Here is an 18,971-nt window from a genome sequence, read left to right on the forward strand (position 1 = left end):
AGGCGTGTGCCCCCATATCCAGCAAAAAAGTTGTTCTGTTTAGCACAGGGATGAGTTTTTATTCTTCTCAAACTCTCTTTCTCTCTGGGTATCAAATCCAGGACCTTGCTCATTACTAGGCAAGTGCTCTACCACTGAGCTATAACATCAGCCCCCTGGAAATTTATTTCTAGGCTACCTTTTCACTTAAGCAAAGTAGAAATGTTAAGTAATGCATATTTGACCCCCAAAATGTTCCCTGAACTTCAGTTTCCATACACAGACAAGAGAGTTCTGTCATCCCAATTTACCTCTGTTGGGGGAAACATCTCTTTCTGGATTTAGCGTACAATCTGGAGCTGAGGGAAATGGGTTCCAGGATCTTCTCTGGATATACAAATCTGAGGATGCCCAAGTCCTTATGAATATAACCCATGTATGTCCTCTCATATACTTTATTTTACAAAATTAAAAAAATTTTTTTGTTTTTTTGAGACAGGGTCTCACTATCCAGTTCAGGCTGGCCTTGAGCTCACTTTGTAGCCCAGACTAGCCTCAAACTCGCAACTATCCTCCTGCCTCAGCCTCCTGAGTGCTGGGATTACAGGCATGTGTCACCATGCCCGGCTCTCCCATATACTTTATTATTTATTTATTTATTTTTTTTGGTTTTTCTCCGGTACCGGGAACCGAACTCATGACCTTGTGCTTGCTAGGCAGGCGCTTTGCCGCTGAGCTAAATCCCCAGCCCCTTCTCCCATATACTTTAAATTATCTCTAGATTACTTATAATAATATGTAATACAGTATCAGTGCCATGTAAATAGTTGGTAAATGAGACTGTTTAGGAACTGATGGCAAGAATTAAAAAGTCTGTTACATGTTTAGTATGGCACAAATTTTCCATTTGGAATATTGTGGATTTACGACTGGTTGACATCTGCAGATGTGGAACCTGTGAACATGGAACCCATTACTATGAAGAACTGCATTTACTCCAGCGCCAACCTACTAGTCTACACAGATAGTGTCGATTTTTTCTTTTCTTTTCTTGTCTTTTTTTAAAAGACAGGGTCTTGTTCTTATAGGCCAGGTCAGCCTTGAACTCACTCAGCCTCCCATGTGCTGGATTATGTGCCACCATGCCCAGTCCATCAATTTTTTTCTTAAAGACTCTTAAATTAACATACACCATACAAATGAAAACTCCCCTTAATCCCTTAAAATTGTGTCTTTTGGGTGCAGGATCTTATTCCACATTTCCAGGGTATAACACAGATGTGTATTTTCTTGGACCCTTTGCAGTTTATTTTCGCGCACTTTCTACCATAGTGTTCATCTTTCCAGGATGAACTGTGCCCATGTCAATCTGTCTTGACCTTGGACTCTTTCCCCATCAGGTTTCTTTCTTTTTTTTTTTTTTGGTACTAGGAATTGAACTCAGGACCTTGAGCTTGCCAGGTAGATGCTCTGCCACTGAGCTTATCCCTGCCCTCCATCAGGTTTCTCCTCAGCTGTAATCAACCACAAATAATGTGGCAGGTTCTTTTTGGCAGTACTGTGGATTGCACCCAGAGCCTTCGCACTGAGTTATATCTCATCTTTTTTTTTTTTTTTTTTGAAACAGGGTATCAATAAGTTGCTAAATTGTCCAGGCTAGGCTTTAATTTGTGATCCTCCTACCTCAGCCTCCCAGACAGATGGGATTATAGGTGTGTGCCACCATACCTGAATCCATGGTAGATTCTGGTGTTGCTGGGATGTATCCTGTTTTCCACTCGGGTATCACAGTCAGCATGTGGTTTCTAGCATCATTTCCATGTGCTTGGCTTTCTAAAATCTATGGTGGCCTCTAGGGGCCTAAATTCCTTCTCAGATAAAAGATATTTCTGGATTTATCATTTGATATTAATGAGATGATTCAGCTCAAGACATATCCTATCTTGCATACCTTGTCCATGCTGCTGCTTCTCTTCCTCCTTGGGCTTAGGAGTTATGTTAGTTTTTTCCTGGGGCCGTGACAAACTGCCACAGACTTATCTTTCAGCTCTGGAGGTTGGAATTCCAAATAGACCTCAATGGGTTAAATTCAAGGTATTAACAGGGCGTGTTCTTTCTGGAGGCTCCTGGGGAGAATCAGAGTCCTTGCCTATTTCAGCTTCTAGAGCTCATGTGCATTCCTTGGCAGCTGGCCGCTTCCTAGTCTTCACAGTTGGCAGTGCACCAGGTCTGAACCTCTTTCTAATATTCTCTCTTGTGCCTCCCTTTCCGCTTACAAAGAACCTTTGTGAGGACACTAGCTAACAGGATGGTTTCTCCATCTCAAGCACAGCTGATTAATAACTATAATTCTACCTATAACTGCCAATTTTCTTGTCTAAAACCTAACATACTCTTAGAGCCTGGGGATTAGGATATGGACAGCTCTAAGGACTAATATACTTACCAGAGGGGTTATTCTTGTTTTGTTTTGTTGTGTTGAGACAGTCTCACTATGTAGGGCAGCTTGGCCTTGAACTCATTTATGTAGTCCAGGCTGCCCTCAAACTTGGCAGTGATCCTCTTGCCTCAGCCTCCCAATTGCTAGGATTATAGGTGTGTGCTACCACACCTGGCTATTCTTTTATTTTTATTAGTACATAATGATTACATTCATTGTGGGGAGTTGGTACATGTACATGACATATCTTAATTATTTTTTACCCCCTCCCCCTCCTGCCATCTCTTGGACCCCTCCTATCTATCTATCTATCTATCTATCTATCTATCTATCTATCTATCCATCCATCCATCCATCCATCCATCCATCCATCCATCCATCCATTCATCTATCTATCTATTGAGACAGGGTCTTGCTCTGTAGTTCAGGCAGGTCTTAAAATCACTATACAGTCCAGCCTGGCCTCAAACTTGCGGTGACTCCCCTGTCTCAGCCTCCAGAGTACTGAGATTACAGGCATGTACCACCATGCCCAGCTTTTTTTTGGGTACATTCTCTAGAACATGATCGTCATGTTTTCCTAGGGACAGAACACATCACAAATCAGAGGACATATTCTTTTTTTTTTTTCTTTTTTGAGACAGGGTCTCATTATATAGTCCAGGATGGCCCCAAACTTGTGGTGATCCTTCTGCCTTAGCCTCCCAAGTGCTGGGATTACAGGTGTGTGCTCCCACACCTGGCCCCAGAGAGGTTATTCTTATAGGAGGCTTTTCATTATGAAATAGCTCACAGCTATACCATGTAGGAACCAATAGGTGGCAGGCTCATTTTCAAGGGGACACAGGCTGCCACTTCCTTAATCCACCCTCTACAGTAGATGGAGGGAGGAAGGAACCCCCTATAACACACATCCTGTTTTCTGAAAGCACACATGGCTCTTCAACCAACACATGGGATGCCAACAGCTGGAGCATTTGTACACGAGACAGGCAGCTACTCACCACAGCTCTTAAGGTCTAATACAGAGGCCCCTTGGGATCCAAATATAGATGCGTGCACACAGGTCCCCACTTACCTACATTATCCAGCTTCCTGAGGTTTGGGTGGCTGGCCTGGTACTTTTCCTCCTGTTCTTTACTTGTACTTATGGCTTCTTTCAATCTTTGGATAAAAAGAAAAGAAAACATTTAAAAAGAAAAAATACTGCTGGGGCGTGGTGGCGCAGCATGTAATCCCAGCACTCGGGAGGCTGAGGCAGGAGGATCATTTTGAGTTTGAGACCAGCCTGGGATACAAAGTGAGCTCAAGGCCAGCCTGAACTGCAGAGCGAGACCCTGTCTCAAAAAGACAAAAAAAAAAAACAAAAAAGAAAGGAAAAATACCTATGACAGTGTCATCAGTCTTTTCAACTGATGCCTGTGAACTGAAAATCAAATGCCTGCCCTGTGCCAAACTCTAGACCAAAGCAGGGATCCACGGTCCCTCTTAGGAGCATAGTCGGCTTCACGGCAAGCTTCGGAGGATTTCTGTCTCAGAAGTGGGTGCCCCTTACATAGGCAAATGAGGACTCCTGGGACCAGGTGAACGAAAAGTAGATGAAACCACCAAATGGGTACTTTAGACCAGGGCTCCGCAAATTATGACCTGTGGGCTGAAGGTGGCCCACCCTTTTTTTTAAACCAATTTTTAAAATTGTGGTAATAGGTGCAAGTGCTTGCCCAGCAAGCACAAGGTCCTGATACCAAAAAAAAAAAAGAAAAGAAAAGAAAATAAAATTTTGGTAACATATACATATAAAATTCCATCATTTTTTGTTTGTTTTTTTGTCTTTTTGAGCCAGGATCTCGTTATGCAGTTCACGCTGGCCTTGAGCTCACTTTGTAGCCCACGCTGGCCTCGAATGTACAACAATCCTCCTGCCTCAGCCTCCCGAGTGCTGGGATTACAGGCGTGCGCCACCACGCCCGGCTCCCTCCATCACTTGTTTTTGGATAGCCACAAGCAACAAATGGACTTTACAGACAGATGACCACTGCTGTTGTACTGGATAACAGGGAACATTAGTTTTGAACCTCAAGAATTTCATTTTCATTGGATGTGATGGCACATGCCTGTAATCTCAGAACTGAGGAAGGTTAAGGCAGGAGGACTGTAAATTTGAGCGCAGCCTGGGCAATTTAGCAAGACCCTGTCTCAAAACACTTAAAAAAAAAAAAAAAAAAAAGGGGTTGTGGATGTAACTCAGTACAAAGGCCTTGTATTCAATATCCAATGCTGGAGAAACAAAAAGAAAAAGAAAGAAAAAGAAAAAAAGAAAAAGAAAAAGAAAAAGAGAGAGAGAGACAGAGAAAGAGAGAGAGAGAGAAAAAGAGACAGGAAAAAGGGAGGGAGGGAGGGAAAAAGAGAATGAGAGAGAAAGAAACTCATTTTTCTCAGTAGTAAAGCTGTATTACCAAAAACTTATACTCTACTACTACTACTTTTTTGTCATTGTTTTAAGACAGGGTCTCATTGTGTAGTTCAAGCTGGCATTGAATTCACTGTAGCCCAGACTGTTCTTGAACTTGAGGCGATTCTTTTTCCTCAGCTTTCTGAGTGCTAGGATTACAGGTGCGTACCACTTTGCTGGCCTGCATTTATATATTGGAGTTTGTCACTAAAAATTTTTTGTTGTCTTTTTCCTCTCATTATATATGGTAAGTCCTTTCAAAAGATCTTTGTTGCTTCCTGACCCACAAAGCCTTACTTGGTGACTCTGACTATAGACAGGGACTTCTCTTGGGACTTAAACATTGACCAGACTGCCTGATACACTGCTGAACTTGCAGGAGCAGGCAGGTGCCTCCATCTAGGACTGGGGACCCCAAATAACCTGTTCTTCTCCATCTCTACTCAATAACAGCCTGCCCACAGTGTGTGTGTGTGTGTGTGTGTGTGTGTGTGTGTGTGTGTGTGTCCCAGGCTGGACTTGAACTCCTGGTCTCAAGCAATCCTCCTGCCTCAGCGTCCCCCCAAATAACCTGTTCTTCTCCATCTCTACTCAATAACAGCCTGCCCACAGTGTGTGTGTGTGTGTGTGTGTGTGTGTGTGTGTGTGTATGTGTGTGTCCCAGGCTGGACTTGAACTCCTGGGCTCAAGCAATCCTCCTGCCTCAGCGTCCCGGGTAGCTAGGACTACAGGTGTGCACCATTGTGGGTGACCATCAAGTGCACTCTGGAGAAATGAAGCCCCTTTTCTTGATCTTTCTCTAACCTCTCAGTCAACCCTGTTCACTGAGATATGCAGAGGTGGTTATATTGAACCAGATGTTCACTTAATTGGCTAAAATAATGTGACTGAGTCTGGCTGAGGCACTAGTAGTCAGTCTCATTAACAGCAAAGTGGCAACAAGCAGGTGAGAACAGCCTCCATGTTGATGGGTGGAATGGGGCCCGAGCAAGAGCCTGTGAGATTCCAGGGCTACGACACAAGATAACATCTCAGATGAGGCCATGGGACTGAGAATGAATTACATCTTCCTGGCAGTAAAGGTGCCAGCCTTGCATATATCAAGTTATCCTTACATTGTTAATTAGAGGGGCCAGGGATGTAGCTCAGTGGCACAGCGCCTGCCTGGCAAGTGTGAGGTTGTGAGTTCAATTCTCAGCACCAAAAACAAAACAAAACACACACACACACACAAATATTGTTAATTAGAGGCCTCTGTTCCTGATACAAAATTGCTCTGTTTCTCATTATAGCTGACTCCTGCCAAGTTCTTTTTCCTATCATTCTGCCTTGACTTCCACCCACCTCCCTGACTGATACCAATAAAAGCCATGAGATTTTAGACATGATGCCTTTTGTTCTACAGAGAACATTGGATTATGGCAGAGCTCCTCAACTGCAGAACTTTCTCCGTCTTTATTTTGCATCTGCGTGCCATATTGCTGGATGGGTTGGACTGATGCTTTGTGGGGGTTTTGGTACACCATCACAACCATTTCTTGATTTCTGCCTTTCTGTGTGGATTTTATGTATGCTTACAACTATTTATTCCAATTTTTTTTTTTTGTCTCTTTTTGAGACAGGATCTTGCTCTGCAGTTCAGGCTGGTCTTGAGCTCACTTTGTAGCCCAGGCTGGTCTTGAACTTGCAAGGATCCTCCTGCCTCAGCCTCCCAAGTGCTGGGATTACAGGCGTGCGCCACCATGCCTTTCTGTGTGAACAGTGCTACTCCCAGAAATCCTGCTGTGCTTTTGAAATATAGCCTTTGCCCTTCAGAATTCTGGCTTTTTCTGGTAGCCATATGTTTGCTGCTAAGCTCCACTTCAACTGGTGGACTATCCTGTAATCATGATTCTACATAAAAGGTCAGTTTCTTTGTGCCACCTCCCTCTCCTCTAAGGTCAACCCTTACTTTTCTTGGGGCCTCATGGCATCTGTCTTGACCATCTGCCTCCCAATACCAACAGATGAACTGTGTTCTCACTGCTTTGACTCCCAGCCACAGTGACAGGTGTGCAGACATGGGCATTCAAGACACATGAAGGAAGGAACTATGCAACGCCACTTAAAGTGGCCTCATCTACAAAGTTTTATAGATTCACTGTGATGCACATTTGGGTAATGGCTGAATTACTGTGAGTTGTGTCACTTAAAAGTTCTGTGCCAGGTGTGCTGGCACATGCCTGTAATCCCAGCTACTCAGGAGATGGAGGGAGGAAGATTTCAAGTTCAAGGCCAGCCTGGGTAACTTAGGGAGACCCTGTCTCAGAATAAAAAAAAACAACTAGGGATGTTGCTCAGTGGTAGTGTGCCCCTGAGTCTAATCCCTAACACTGCAAATGAATGAATGAATGAATAATTAAAGTTTTGCTTTTTTGTACTAAGTGATGATAAGAACACCACAACTGATTAGGGTTGATTTATGAGCAGAAGTCTAGGCGAGGTAAGTGACCTTGAGTACTTTAGGCCCAAGTCACAGAAATACTACAGCTGCCTCATTGATGACAGGACCTTGTCAGAAAGGCTTGAGTTTTCCAGATGCTCCAAAAGAAGTGGAGGTGTAAAAAGCATTAGGATGTATTATGTACACGTCCCAACCCCTATAATGAATGTAATCATTACGTGCTGTAAACATGTACTAATAAAAATAAAACTTAAAAAAAAATAAAACTACAGTTGGATCTATGCTTTTCTAGCAGTGTTTGCTCTGTAAAGTCCTCTAAGAGCCTCAGAAGAGACACAGAGAATGTGGAAGCATGCTAGTCACAAGTCTGTCAGACTCCCACTCCTCCTACTGCTCCTGACTTTGTGCAAGCAGGATGTCTTAGATTAAAATGAGTGAACAAGGGGCTGGGGATTTAGCTCAGTGGCACAGTGCCTGCCTGGCAAGTGCAAGGTTGTGAGTTTTATTCCTGGTACCGGAAGAAAAACAAAAAAAAACAAAACAAGCAGGGCATGGTGGCGCACGCCTGTAATCCCAGCACTTGGGAGGCTGAGGCAGGAGGATCGCTGGGAGTTCAAGACCAGCCTGGGCTACAAAGTGAGCTCTAGGCCAGCCTGAACTGCATAGTGAGACCCTGTCTCAAAAAAAAAAAAAAACAAAAAAACAAAACAAAACAAGTGAACATTCTATCTTCTCCTGTGCTATAGGCTGAGTAATCCCTAATCTGAAAATCGGAAATGCTTCATAATCTGAAATTTTGTTTTGTGGTGCTAGGTACTGAACACAGGGCCTCATGCATGCTAGGCAAGTGTTCTACTGTTTGGCTATCCCTTAGCCCAAAATATGAAACTTTATGAGCATGATGTTGGCATTCAAAAAGTTTCAGATTTTAGAGCATTTCAGATTTTAAATTTTCTGTGTAGAGAAGTTCAACTAGTAATGTATACTCTATAACTTATACAACCATGAAATCTAAACATTTCTGGTCCCAAGCATTTTAGATGGGGTATGCAACCTGTAGGTAAATGTAGTCCAAGAAAAATCAAATTCCAGTTGAGGCAAAAGAGTGACAGATATTTTTGTCTTGTCTTTTCTTTTCTTTTTCTTTCCTTCCCCTTCCTTCCTTCCTTCCTTCCTTCCTTCCTCCCTTCCTTTCTTCCTTCTCTCTCTCTCTCTCTCTCTCTCTCTCTCTCTTTTTGAGGCAGGATCTTGCTATGCAGTTCAGGCTGGCCTTGAGTTCACTTTGTAGCCCAGGCTGGTCTCAAATTCAAAATGATCCTCCTGCCTCAGCCTCCCAAATACTGGAATACAGGTGTGTGCCACCACACCTGGCAAGAGTCACAGATATTTAAAACTAAAACTGAGCTGGAATATCTAGACTGAAGGTAATTATGACTCAACCAATGCACAAATAAACCCTTATAACTCTGGCTAATGCATTCAAGCCTTCCTCGCAGTTTCCTCTTTAAGCCTTCCAAAGACTCTACCGTCTGTTCTTTTTGCAATCCCCACAGGATCTTTCACTTACACTGGCAGGCTTGCAATAGTTTCCTAGTTTCTTCCCAATAGCGTCCCACATCTTCATCTGGGTGGTGTATGTACAGGCACACAGTCATTGTCTCTCCACCTAAGAGGCATGAATTTTACTATGCCTCTAAGCATTTTTAAAAAATAGCTCTCTTGGGTAGACTGCTCACCTAACATGTACAAGGCCCTGAGTTTAATCTCAGCTTCATTAAAAAAGTCTCCTCCCCTTTGCATTACAGAATTAAAAGAGATACAACTGCCAGGTGTGGTGGTGCATGCCTGTAACCCTAGCACTCAGGAGGCTGAGGCAGGAGGATCGCCATGAATTTGAGGCCAGTCTAGGCTACAAAGTTAGTTCAAGGCCAGCCTGAACTGCATAGTGAAACCCTGTCTCAAAAAGACAAAAAAAGAAAAAGAAAAAGAAAAAGAAAATATAGTTATACAACCTATATAATCACATTACATGAATCATTTCTGTGTTAAAAGGAAGAAATAGGCTACAAGACCAAAGGAACAGTATGATTACAATGATGAAAACACTAGAAAAAGGGAAAAATGAAATCTTCAGTATGAGTGCTATAGTAGGTAAAGTTTAGGCCTGAACGTTTTGGCTGTTCACCCTAAACCTACTTCTGTTACTTTATATCCAGATGGAGGAAGCTGAACTCACCTGCTATTGGGCTGAGGGGTGAGCATGCCATTCTGTTCAGCTGGGGTCTCTGCTGGTTTGGATTTGAAGTAATTGACGAGTCCACCAAACACACTCTTAATGCTGTTGATGTGCCTCTGGCTAGTCTTCAAGTCTTGATCCATTTTGTCTACCATCTTCTCTGTGCGTTCTAGGACTCCTCGCTGCCGGACTAATTCCTGGGAAGAACAAGAAGCAACTGCTTGATGTGACTTTCAATGTATTGAGGTCACAAGGATGGCAGTGGCAATTTAATGGAGACTCAATTTATGCAGAATTGGCAGCCTACATCAATGAAATGAATGTAGTAGTCAGGAACACAGAAAGGTATCCAGCCAAATGGTATGTGAATAGCCCTGCCCATATTCTTGTAGAGCTGATGGTTGTAGATGCAGATGTTAACTCACCACAACAGCAACACTAATGTGCTCCTTGATGTGTACCAAACTTGCTTCAGTTCCTACTTATTTTGCAGTGCTGAGGAGCAAAACCAGGGCTTCATGTGTGCTAGGCAAGAGTCTATCTCTCAGTTACATACCCAGCCTTCAGTCCTTAGTCTAGGATTTATCTGCAGTCATTCCAGCTGTCTCCCCTGTTAGCTGTCTTCTACCCAGAAGACTTTTTTTTGAGCCAAGGTCTCATTATATAGTTCAGGCTAGCCTTAAACTCACTCTGTAACCCAGGCTGACCTTGAACTCATGGCAATCTGCCTGCGTCAGCCTCCTGAGTGCTGGGATTACACAGGTGTGGTACCATACCTGGCTCTAAACAAATTTTAAATACATGCACTGAAAATTAAAAAAGATTCTTCTTTTAAATTCACAAGTTGAGACTGTCTCTTCTGGATCAAGGCAGAGTTACAAATTAGTATGGCAGAGAAAATGACTTTCTCTAGCATGTACTTGTCAATTTTAAGCTGATTTTGATTTCGCTCTTCCTCATTTTTCTACTTTTTTTCCCTACCCAGTACTGGGAAGTAAACACAGGGCCTTTATTTTTATTTTATTTTATTTTTTGTCTTTTTGAGACAGGGTCTCCCTACGCAGTTCAGGCTGGCCTTGAGCTCACTTTGTAGCCCAGGCTTGTCTCGAACTCACAACAATCCTCCTGCCTCAGCCTCCCGAGTGCTGGGATTACAGGCATGTGCCACCACGCCTGGCTCTCAGGGCCTTTAAATAAGCTACTTCCTCAGACTATTTTGAGACAGCGTCTTGCTATGTTGCTTAGACTGGACTTGAACTTGCAGTGATCCTGCCTCAACCTCCCAGAGTTCTGGGATTACAGGAAACTACCACCATGCCTGATTCTTTTTTTTTTTTTTTTTGGTGTGTGTGTGTTTGTGTGTGTGCTGCTGAGGACTGTACCCACGGCTTTATGTATTCTAGGCAAGGGTCTATCACTGAGCTACACCCTCAACCACTTAGTTGATATATACCTCTTTCTCTCTGCCTCTCTCTCTCGCTCTTTCTCTCAAGAGAACCTTGCTACGTAGTTCATGGTGGTCTTGAACTACGTAGCCTAGTCTGGGTTCAAATTCCAGATAATCCTTCTGCCTAAGCCTCCCATGTTCTGGAATTATAGATGTGCACTACCATGCCTGTTTGACATGTTTCTGACAGTCCAGTCTTAGCTTATTTTGTAGTAGGCAGAAAACATGAATCTGAGCTGCAAAGATCCTCAGAGCAGAAGTTGGGGCTGGGGCTTCAAGGGTGGCCAAAACTTACAAGGAAGGTCTCTGGGTTCTCTAACAGTGAGCACTTCCTACCTTGACTTATCTTGACTTTTCTTACAGCTCATTTCCCTGACTCAGCCTCTTCATTTCCATTTGGAAAGTTGCAGGGCTAACAAGTAGCTGACAAAACCTTCTCCAATTTGCAGTGAGATCTCATTTTCTTCTGCTTACAAGTAACACATTCTTTTAGACTCTCTGAGGCTCTGTGTTATGTTTACTTGTTGAGGAAACCAAACATCTGATGTGGTATAGAGAGATGTCTTGCTGAAGGCAGGGGGAAGGACTGCTGTCCTGGTCTCTGGAAGTTTGTGTGTGCTGGAAGCCGGTGTTCCCTAGAGGTTATGAAATCAACAGACGAGGAAGGGCTTCTGTTAAAATCTTTCCTTGGAAGGCAGAGGAAATTACTGAACTTGGTGTGTTGATCTAGTTCTAACTAACAAGGAAGAAAGGCTTGGTAGAGCAAACAGCAAGGAAGCACCACGGTTTACAAGAATGGGCTGGGCAAGCGCTGGCAGCCCTGGAAGCCCAGGCACTTTGAAGACAGGCCTCAAATGCTTCTGGTCCCAAGGCACGCTCCCATCTCCTAAAGCAGGCCACATCATATGTCTCCATCTGTCCCTATGGGAATAAGGTCACTGAAGCAACCAGGGTGGTTATGAGAGAACCAAGCTCTGGAAAGGGTCCTCTGTGTTAAGGTCCAACATACAAAGTGCTTACTTTACATTACAAGTGATCAGGTGATTTCCACCTTATTCCCCTGAGCCCCAAAAGTAGTTTTCTAAGGTTAAAACTGGAAAAACAAGGTCACAGAATGGGTCTGGTTGGGCTGGTGGTACAATGCCAAAGGCGGGGGGAGGAGGGAAGGAGAGAGAGAGAGGCTGGGAGATAAGGGGAGGGAGAGAGGAGAGAGAAAGAAAGATTGACTTTTAGATTCTTAAATTCTCTCTGGCTGTGGTTTTTTAAGTCAATGAACCTGATCCCTAAGAGAGCAAGGGGAAGCAGAAAACAAGTAGATAAAGATCCTGCGAGGGCCAAGGGTGCCTGAAGTAAGGTGACACCTGCCCAGATTGTTTGTGTTCAAGGTCACTGTGAGGAATTGAATGAGTCATGGGATCTTTGCCAGTACAATGCTTTTTAAAAACACCACAGAGCACTATGGGAGGCTGAGGCAGGAGGAGCTCAAGTTCAAGCCTGGCCTGGGCAACTTAGTGACTCAGTGAGACCTTGTCTCCAAATACAAAAAGGGGCTAGGGGTGTAGCTCAGTGCGAAAGTTCTGGGTTCAATCCCCAGTACTGCAAACAAACAAAACCAAACCACTGAAGAGTGGGTGCTATAAGATCTCCACCCACAGATGTTACTGAGCACATACTCTCTGCCAGCCATTCTTCCAGGTGTTAATGATTCAGGGGTGAACTAAACAATCCCAAAACTCTGTCTTGATGGTACTTGTAGTCTAGGGGACAAGATAAAGTTCAATCTGATTTTTTTTGGACAACACTAGAGAACTGGGATTGAGGAAGGCAGATGGGTCTTTGCTTCACTGAACTTACAGTCTCACAGGGGTGACAAGAAAGAAAGGCACTGTACACACACATGGTTGTTCCTTTGCCAGGGTGAACCCTTGGGTGAGGATTACTGGCCTGGTTTACGGCAAAGCGTGTGTCAGAGAGGGTCCCTGAGAAGGATGGAGTACAGACTTAAAGCTGAGAAGTTCGGGAGTGCAAAGGGTGGGGGTGGGAGTGGGGCAAGGGACGGGGCAGAGCAAGCAGCAAGAGCCCTGAACAGGCTGGGGCAGCTGCAGGAACCTACAGGGGAAGTGGAACTTTGCGGTGAGTACAGAAGGGTAATGGGTGGGGATCCCTGGCAGACCCCAGCAGGGAACACTGAGAAAGATGATGCTAAGACCTTCCAAGGACAGCAGTGACAACCAGATCCCAACCACAGCTTACAGCTAAGGCATCAACCCTGTACTATGATGAGTTTTTTTTTTTTTTTTTGGTACTGGGAATCGAACTCAGGACCTCATGTTTGCTGGGAAGGTACTGTGCAACTGAGCTATATCCCTGGTCCTCACCCTGTACTATTAGATGGGCCTCTTCATTCCTCTGGTACTAAAGTTCTTGTTCTGAGCTTGTAATTAAATAGGTACTAATTGGTCAGTAGATAAATGTTAATCTGGCACTGGTATCTAGACATTTGAGATTTATTTTTGTCACATCTCTCTCCTCCCAAGGGAGCATGCACATACACAAGCACTGGCATGGCCACCTGAGCACTGTGGAGCATTTGCAAACTCGGGGAACTTCTCCGAGTTCAGCAGCTGTGGTACAGAGTAGATTCAAACTCAAATTGGGTTTTAGGTTCCATAACAAAACCACTGAAGCCTGCAGGTATAGCTCAGTGACAGAACATTTGCCTAGCTTGTGTGAGGACTTGGGTTTGATTCCTAGCACTACAAAAAACAAGCTGGGCATAGTGGCACATGCTAGTAATCCCAGCCACTTGGGAGGCTTAGGCAGTAGGATCACAAATGTGAGGCCGGCCTGGGTACCTAGCAAGACCTTGTCTTAAAAAGGGGTGAGGGTGGGGCTGGGGATGTAGGTCAGTGCTCCCTGGATTCAATCCTCAGTATCACAAAAATAAACATCACTGAGGGGCAAAGATGGTGATGCCAGTGTCACCCACTCCATGTGTACAGGCTAACCTGGAGCTGAGTAAAGGACAAACTCAGCAGGTCTTGGTTGTTCATCCCTGTACAACCCAAATTTGGCTTTTGCCGGGTTCCTTGTCCTTGAAATATTCTGCCTGATAAGGATGTCTCTGACTTGACAGAGTGCTTAGGCCAGGCCAGGTAATTTATGTTAACACTGTGATTTTGGGTAGGGTCCTTGGGCTACACAGTATCAGCTGGATTTCTGAGACTAAAATTATCCATGTTGGAGTGACAGGACCCCATTGCCCTTAAACACACAGCATAAAGAGAGGACATTTTGCTGAGAAGAGTGGAAGTATAAAGCTGACTATGAGATGAATGAGACTGTTTCTCTCCAGCAACTGACATTTAGAAATCTATTGAAAAATTACTTAATCTAGTAGCTGTCTTTATCCCTCTATCACCCTTTTCTTTTCTTTTGTGGTACTGAAGCTTGAACTCAGGGCCTTATGCATGCTAGGTAAGCACTCTACCATTCAGGCCCTTTTTAAATTTAATTTGCTGAGTTGTCCAGGCTGGCCTTGAATTTGCTACCCTCCTGTCTTGGCATCCCAAGTATCTATCAACTTTTGTTAAGAAATCTGGTATATCAGGAGTAGGCTGCTCCAGACCAACTTTCTAGAAAATGAGGGTCTCACTCATGGCAACGTATCTACTCTAAATTACAGGGATATCCTGAGTAGATTACTTCAATGGCCATGACTTCTGAGCTAGGATGGGTGCTCTTGGCTCTCCAAATTTTTTTTTTTATTTTAAACCACTATGGGGGATTGACACAGGGTCTTGCACATGCTAAGTAAGCACTCTACCACTGAGGTACATCCCCAGGCCTCCTCTTCTTTTCTGAACTGAACATTCAGTGTGCTTTGGTGACAGTCAAGTAATAGAAAGACACTACTATGAGTGGGCCCATAAGGAAGATCTACCAGCCAGGTAGCTGAGCATATCATGCTTGAATGCTATCAAATACCAGTCCCTTTCCACTGATGTTGCTGTGGGAGCCATTTAGGCTCCAGTATGTCTCTTGGTGGCCCCTGAAAACTTTACTCGAGTATGCTAGACTGCAAGAAGGGAAGCAGAGGTGTCCTGTATAGGTGGGTATTCTCAGTCAGGACAGTGAAAACATATAAAAACCATGTCCACATAGAATGCAAACAGGCTCACCAGAAGTTGCAAATAATCCAATATTCATCATAAGGGAATGACTGCTTAAATATTAGTCATCTGCTCAGTGGAATACAATGTAGCCTTTAAAAACCACCCCCAAAACCTGGCATACATGAAATTATATATGTAATCCTGAGGCAGGAGGATCATAAAATGAAGGCCAGCCTAGGTCACTTAGCCAGAACCTGTCTCAAAATAAAAAATGAAAAGGGCTGGGATATAGCTCAGCATCAGAGACATGCCTATTATGGACAAGGCTCTGAGTTCACTCCCCAGGCATCACAAAACAAAACATCCTTGTACCAAACAGCTTATTATATATTACATCCTATTAAGCAATATACAGACTAGAATGCTTCACTTTAAATTAAAAAATAAATCTTTTTTGGTAGAAATAATAAATATTTTTGCATATGCCTGTAATCCCAGCACCCAAGAGACTGAACCAGGAGGATTACTAAAAGTTTGAGGCCAGCCTGGGCTACGTAGTGACTTCAAGGCCAGTCTGAACTACATAGTGAAACCCTGTCTCAAAAAAAAACAAATGGTTTTTATTCATAGATTATCTGAAAAAGCTGATGGTAACTGGCTACCTTAAGGGAAGAAGGAAGCTAAGGCCAAGGAAGGGGTAGGAGGAGATTTCAAATTCATTTGTATGTCTTGAACTTTGAACCATGTGACTGGAGTCCTTGTCACGAAAATTAAACTTTAGGGGAAAAAAAGACACATTTATCAAGCAGACAGGGAGTGAGAGTCCTATAAGCTATCTCTACAGTTCTATAAAGTGTTTACCAGGTGAGCCAGGTACCTGCCTTGTCCTGACTACTTCTCCTCTGACCTTTGGTGGTCATGACCAGTGGCCACAGCCTTTTCCAGAAACAAACACCGCCAATTCTCTTTTGTTAGAGGTGACTTAAGTAATTTTCCCACTTCTGCCAAGCTGAGACTGAATTATATAGTATCTGTGAACTCTTAATGTTCTATAAAAATGTGTCTTGCGTTTGGCATGTTTCACACTACTGGGTATACAGCAGGCACCCACCAAAGTTGGGAGGTTAGCAGGGCACCGAACTGGGGTACTACACTCTGAAGGAGTTCAGGTTCCCAATACTGAAGGGACTGAAGGAATGATTCACAGACAGTTGAAGAACATGGGGTATACTGGGAGTACAGATCATTGCTGACTCCCAGGGTCTCTAATAATGGAGAATTATTTAATCCTGGAAAAATTCAGTAAGTAATCACCTTGGGAGACAGGCTACTGCCTGGCTAGTTGTATTGTACTTCAATGAGCAACACTCAAGTCCCCTATGGCAGAGGTGTCACCCTGCCTCACCAGTCACAGTCCCCACTTTGGAGGAGGATAAGGCACAGACCCACCATTTATATTACACAAATATAATTATATTTGTGTTTTTGCCTCCTGAGTTATGAGACCAGACCTTTCTCTCTTACTTCCAAAAGCTCCTAAACTCCCTCTTCTTTGCTCTTTCTTTGAACACATCCTGTCCATCATGTCCCTGCACAAAAGCTCAGGAACCTCATTGTTGGGCCAACACATTCACATATTTCTTGCTCCTGCTTGGATCCTTCATCTTCACACCTCATGCCTAAATCTCAGCCTTCAAAGCCAGATTCAAGTTTATCCTCTATCACAATAGCTTAGTTTATATCACTCTGTTCTTCATTCCTTTTTTTTGAGTCAGGAATCAAACTTGACCTCATATTTGCCAGACAAGAGCTGCCCTGCTGAGCTATATCCCCAGCCCTCTTTCCTTTTCTCTCTTTCTTTTCTTTTCTCTTTTTTAGACAGGGTCTTGGTATGCAGTGCAGACTGGCTTTGAACCCACTATGGAACCCAGGCTGGCCTCAAAACCATGGCAATCCTCCTGCCTCAGCCTCCTGAGTTTCTGGGATTATAGGCATGTGCCACCAAGACTGGCCACTCTGATTTTCTACTTCATTTTTTTTCTCATAGTTTCCAGAGTTGTCTTTTCAAATAGTTCTTAGTTGACTTCCTTGGGCTTGGGAGCCTCAAATGACAAGTTCACCATGGCCTTAAAACCTCAGGTGATCCTTCCAATTCTAAGCCAACACTTCCCATTTGGCCTGGAATATGGAAAACTAGTACACAGGAGAGGCAAGAAAAACAGACAAAACTTCCTCAAAAAGACTAAAGGCAGGAAGGTAGATCAACGATGGATAATGTTACCAGAGAAATGGGGAAAGGAATAACCTAAGAAAGCAGCAATGGGGAAGCAGCACAGATGACATTTTGAGAAGTTAGTCTACGCACTCGCACTTGTCCAACTCCCTGAGTGATCAGATGAGAATGAATTTTGTCCAAGAAGAGTTATGAAGAGACCTAATGAGGAAGACAACACTTTAATTGCAAGCATTACATTTCAAAACTACAGAATATGTAAAATTATTCTTAGCTGATATATCAGTGATCCATTTGGTAAATCTTTTTGCTTTTTTCCCCAAACTGGGTAGGGTGGCACATGCCTTTAAACCAGCACTTTGGAGGCTGAAACAGGAGAGAATCTCCCATTTAAGGAGCTCTGGGCTATGCAGAGAAACTCTGTCTAAAAACCAGAACAACTTCCCCCGCCTCTGTTCATACAATAATAGGCTGAGGAAAGAATGTGGTAAGAATAATCCTGAGAGTCCTAAGCTAAAATCTATGGATGGAAAGACTTGACAAAGATGAACTGGGGCAAGACACTGTTACAACTCACATGCCATCTGTGTAGAATTTGGGAAATGAAAGTAAAGCCCTAGGCTCAACCAAACTGAGGCTTTGGCTTATTCAGCAGGTGTGCAGAGGGAACTTCAATATTGCTACTAATGCTGTGGAGAAGTGGTGAAGGATCGGGTAAGAACTCAATGCCACTCACCACCTGACTCTTGCAGCACACAGTCCTCACTCTTTCTGGGTCACTCCAGAATAAAGCATTATTACCCAAGATATTATGTAGAAGAAACAGGCTCTGATGTTTGAATTTTTCTCACTTGGACGAACAGTCTGAGTTTACGTTTAAACTAGACATAGAGGGGGAAAAACTAAGCAGAGTAACACATAAGAAAGATTTTCTAGGTAACCTGTCCCTTTCAGTACTCCAGGAACATCTCTTCACATAGTTAAGAGATTATTACAAACCATAGAGGCAGTAAGTATAAGAAGCTATTAGTAGTCAATTCGAAGGTTCTCTAAAGATTGCGAAAAAACATTTTTCGACCGCGTTTGATAACACAGAGGCTGCCCAGTTCAGCTCCGTCCTGCCCCAGGCTCACCTCAGATGAGGCGACCCCGACCTTCTCGGACTCGTACATGAGAGACAGAGACCGGCTGGTGCTGGCAGCTGTGGCCTCGGCCCTGCGCAGCACCTCCTGCCGCAAGTACTGTTGCCTGTCTTCGGCCGCGGCGGGCCCGTCAGGGAGGTCACGGGCGTCCCTGAACGAAGCCGGCCGCGTATCTTCGTCCTCCGCATCGTCGTCGAAAGGGTTGTAGCTTCTCGGGTATGCCGACATATTGCCGACGGTAATCAGGGTCGGAAAACCAGAAGGAACGAGATCAGTCACCAACCCGCTAGCGCCACGCCCCGTCTGTCTACTCGGGGGCTGCCGGGCAAGCTCCTTCCGCGCTTATTACGTCACAGTCCCGCCTCTGGGGCCAACCATAGTGGACGGTAACTAGGGGTGAGAAGCGTCCGCCGCACGAAAATCCGGCCTATCTCTTCGCGCCTCTTCCCCCCTGCATCTGTGGGACGGCCCCCACGGCCACGCC

The 18,971-nt window shown here is 44.1% G+C and overlaps 1 protein-coding gene across 1 annotated transcript in view; it reads right to left on the reverse strand.

Moving 5' to 3' along the window:
• Positions 1 to 18,832, reverse strand: part of Snap29 (synaptosomal-associated protein, 29kDa) — a 27,402-nt gene extending 8,570 nt beyond the window's left edge. Inside the window, exons 1-3 of the mRNA XM_005391838.2 lie at positions 18,479 to 18,832; positions 9,551 to 9,747; positions 3,498 to 3,583 (exon numbers count right to left, since the gene is read on the reverse strand). Of these exons, the coding sequence (XP_005391895.1) occupies positions 3,498 to 3,583; positions 9,551 to 9,747; positions 18,479 to 18,715 (520 nt within the window). The 5' untranslated portion in view covers positions 18,716 to 18,832. The remainder of the gene's footprint in view (positions 1 to 3,497; positions 3,584 to 9,550; positions 9,748 to 18,478) is intronic.
• Between the last annotated feature and the right edge of the window lie 139 nt (positions 18,833 to 18,971).

The sequence above is a fragment of the Chinchilla lanigera genome, unplaced genomic scaffold, assembly GCF_000276665.1.
Source record: "Chinchilla lanigera isolate Chin_1 unplaced genomic scaffold, ChiLan1.0 scaffold00041, whole genome shotgun sequence".
Lineage (NCBI taxonomy): Eukaryota > Metazoa > Chordata > Mammalia > Rodentia > Chinchillidae > Chinchilla > Chinchilla lanigera.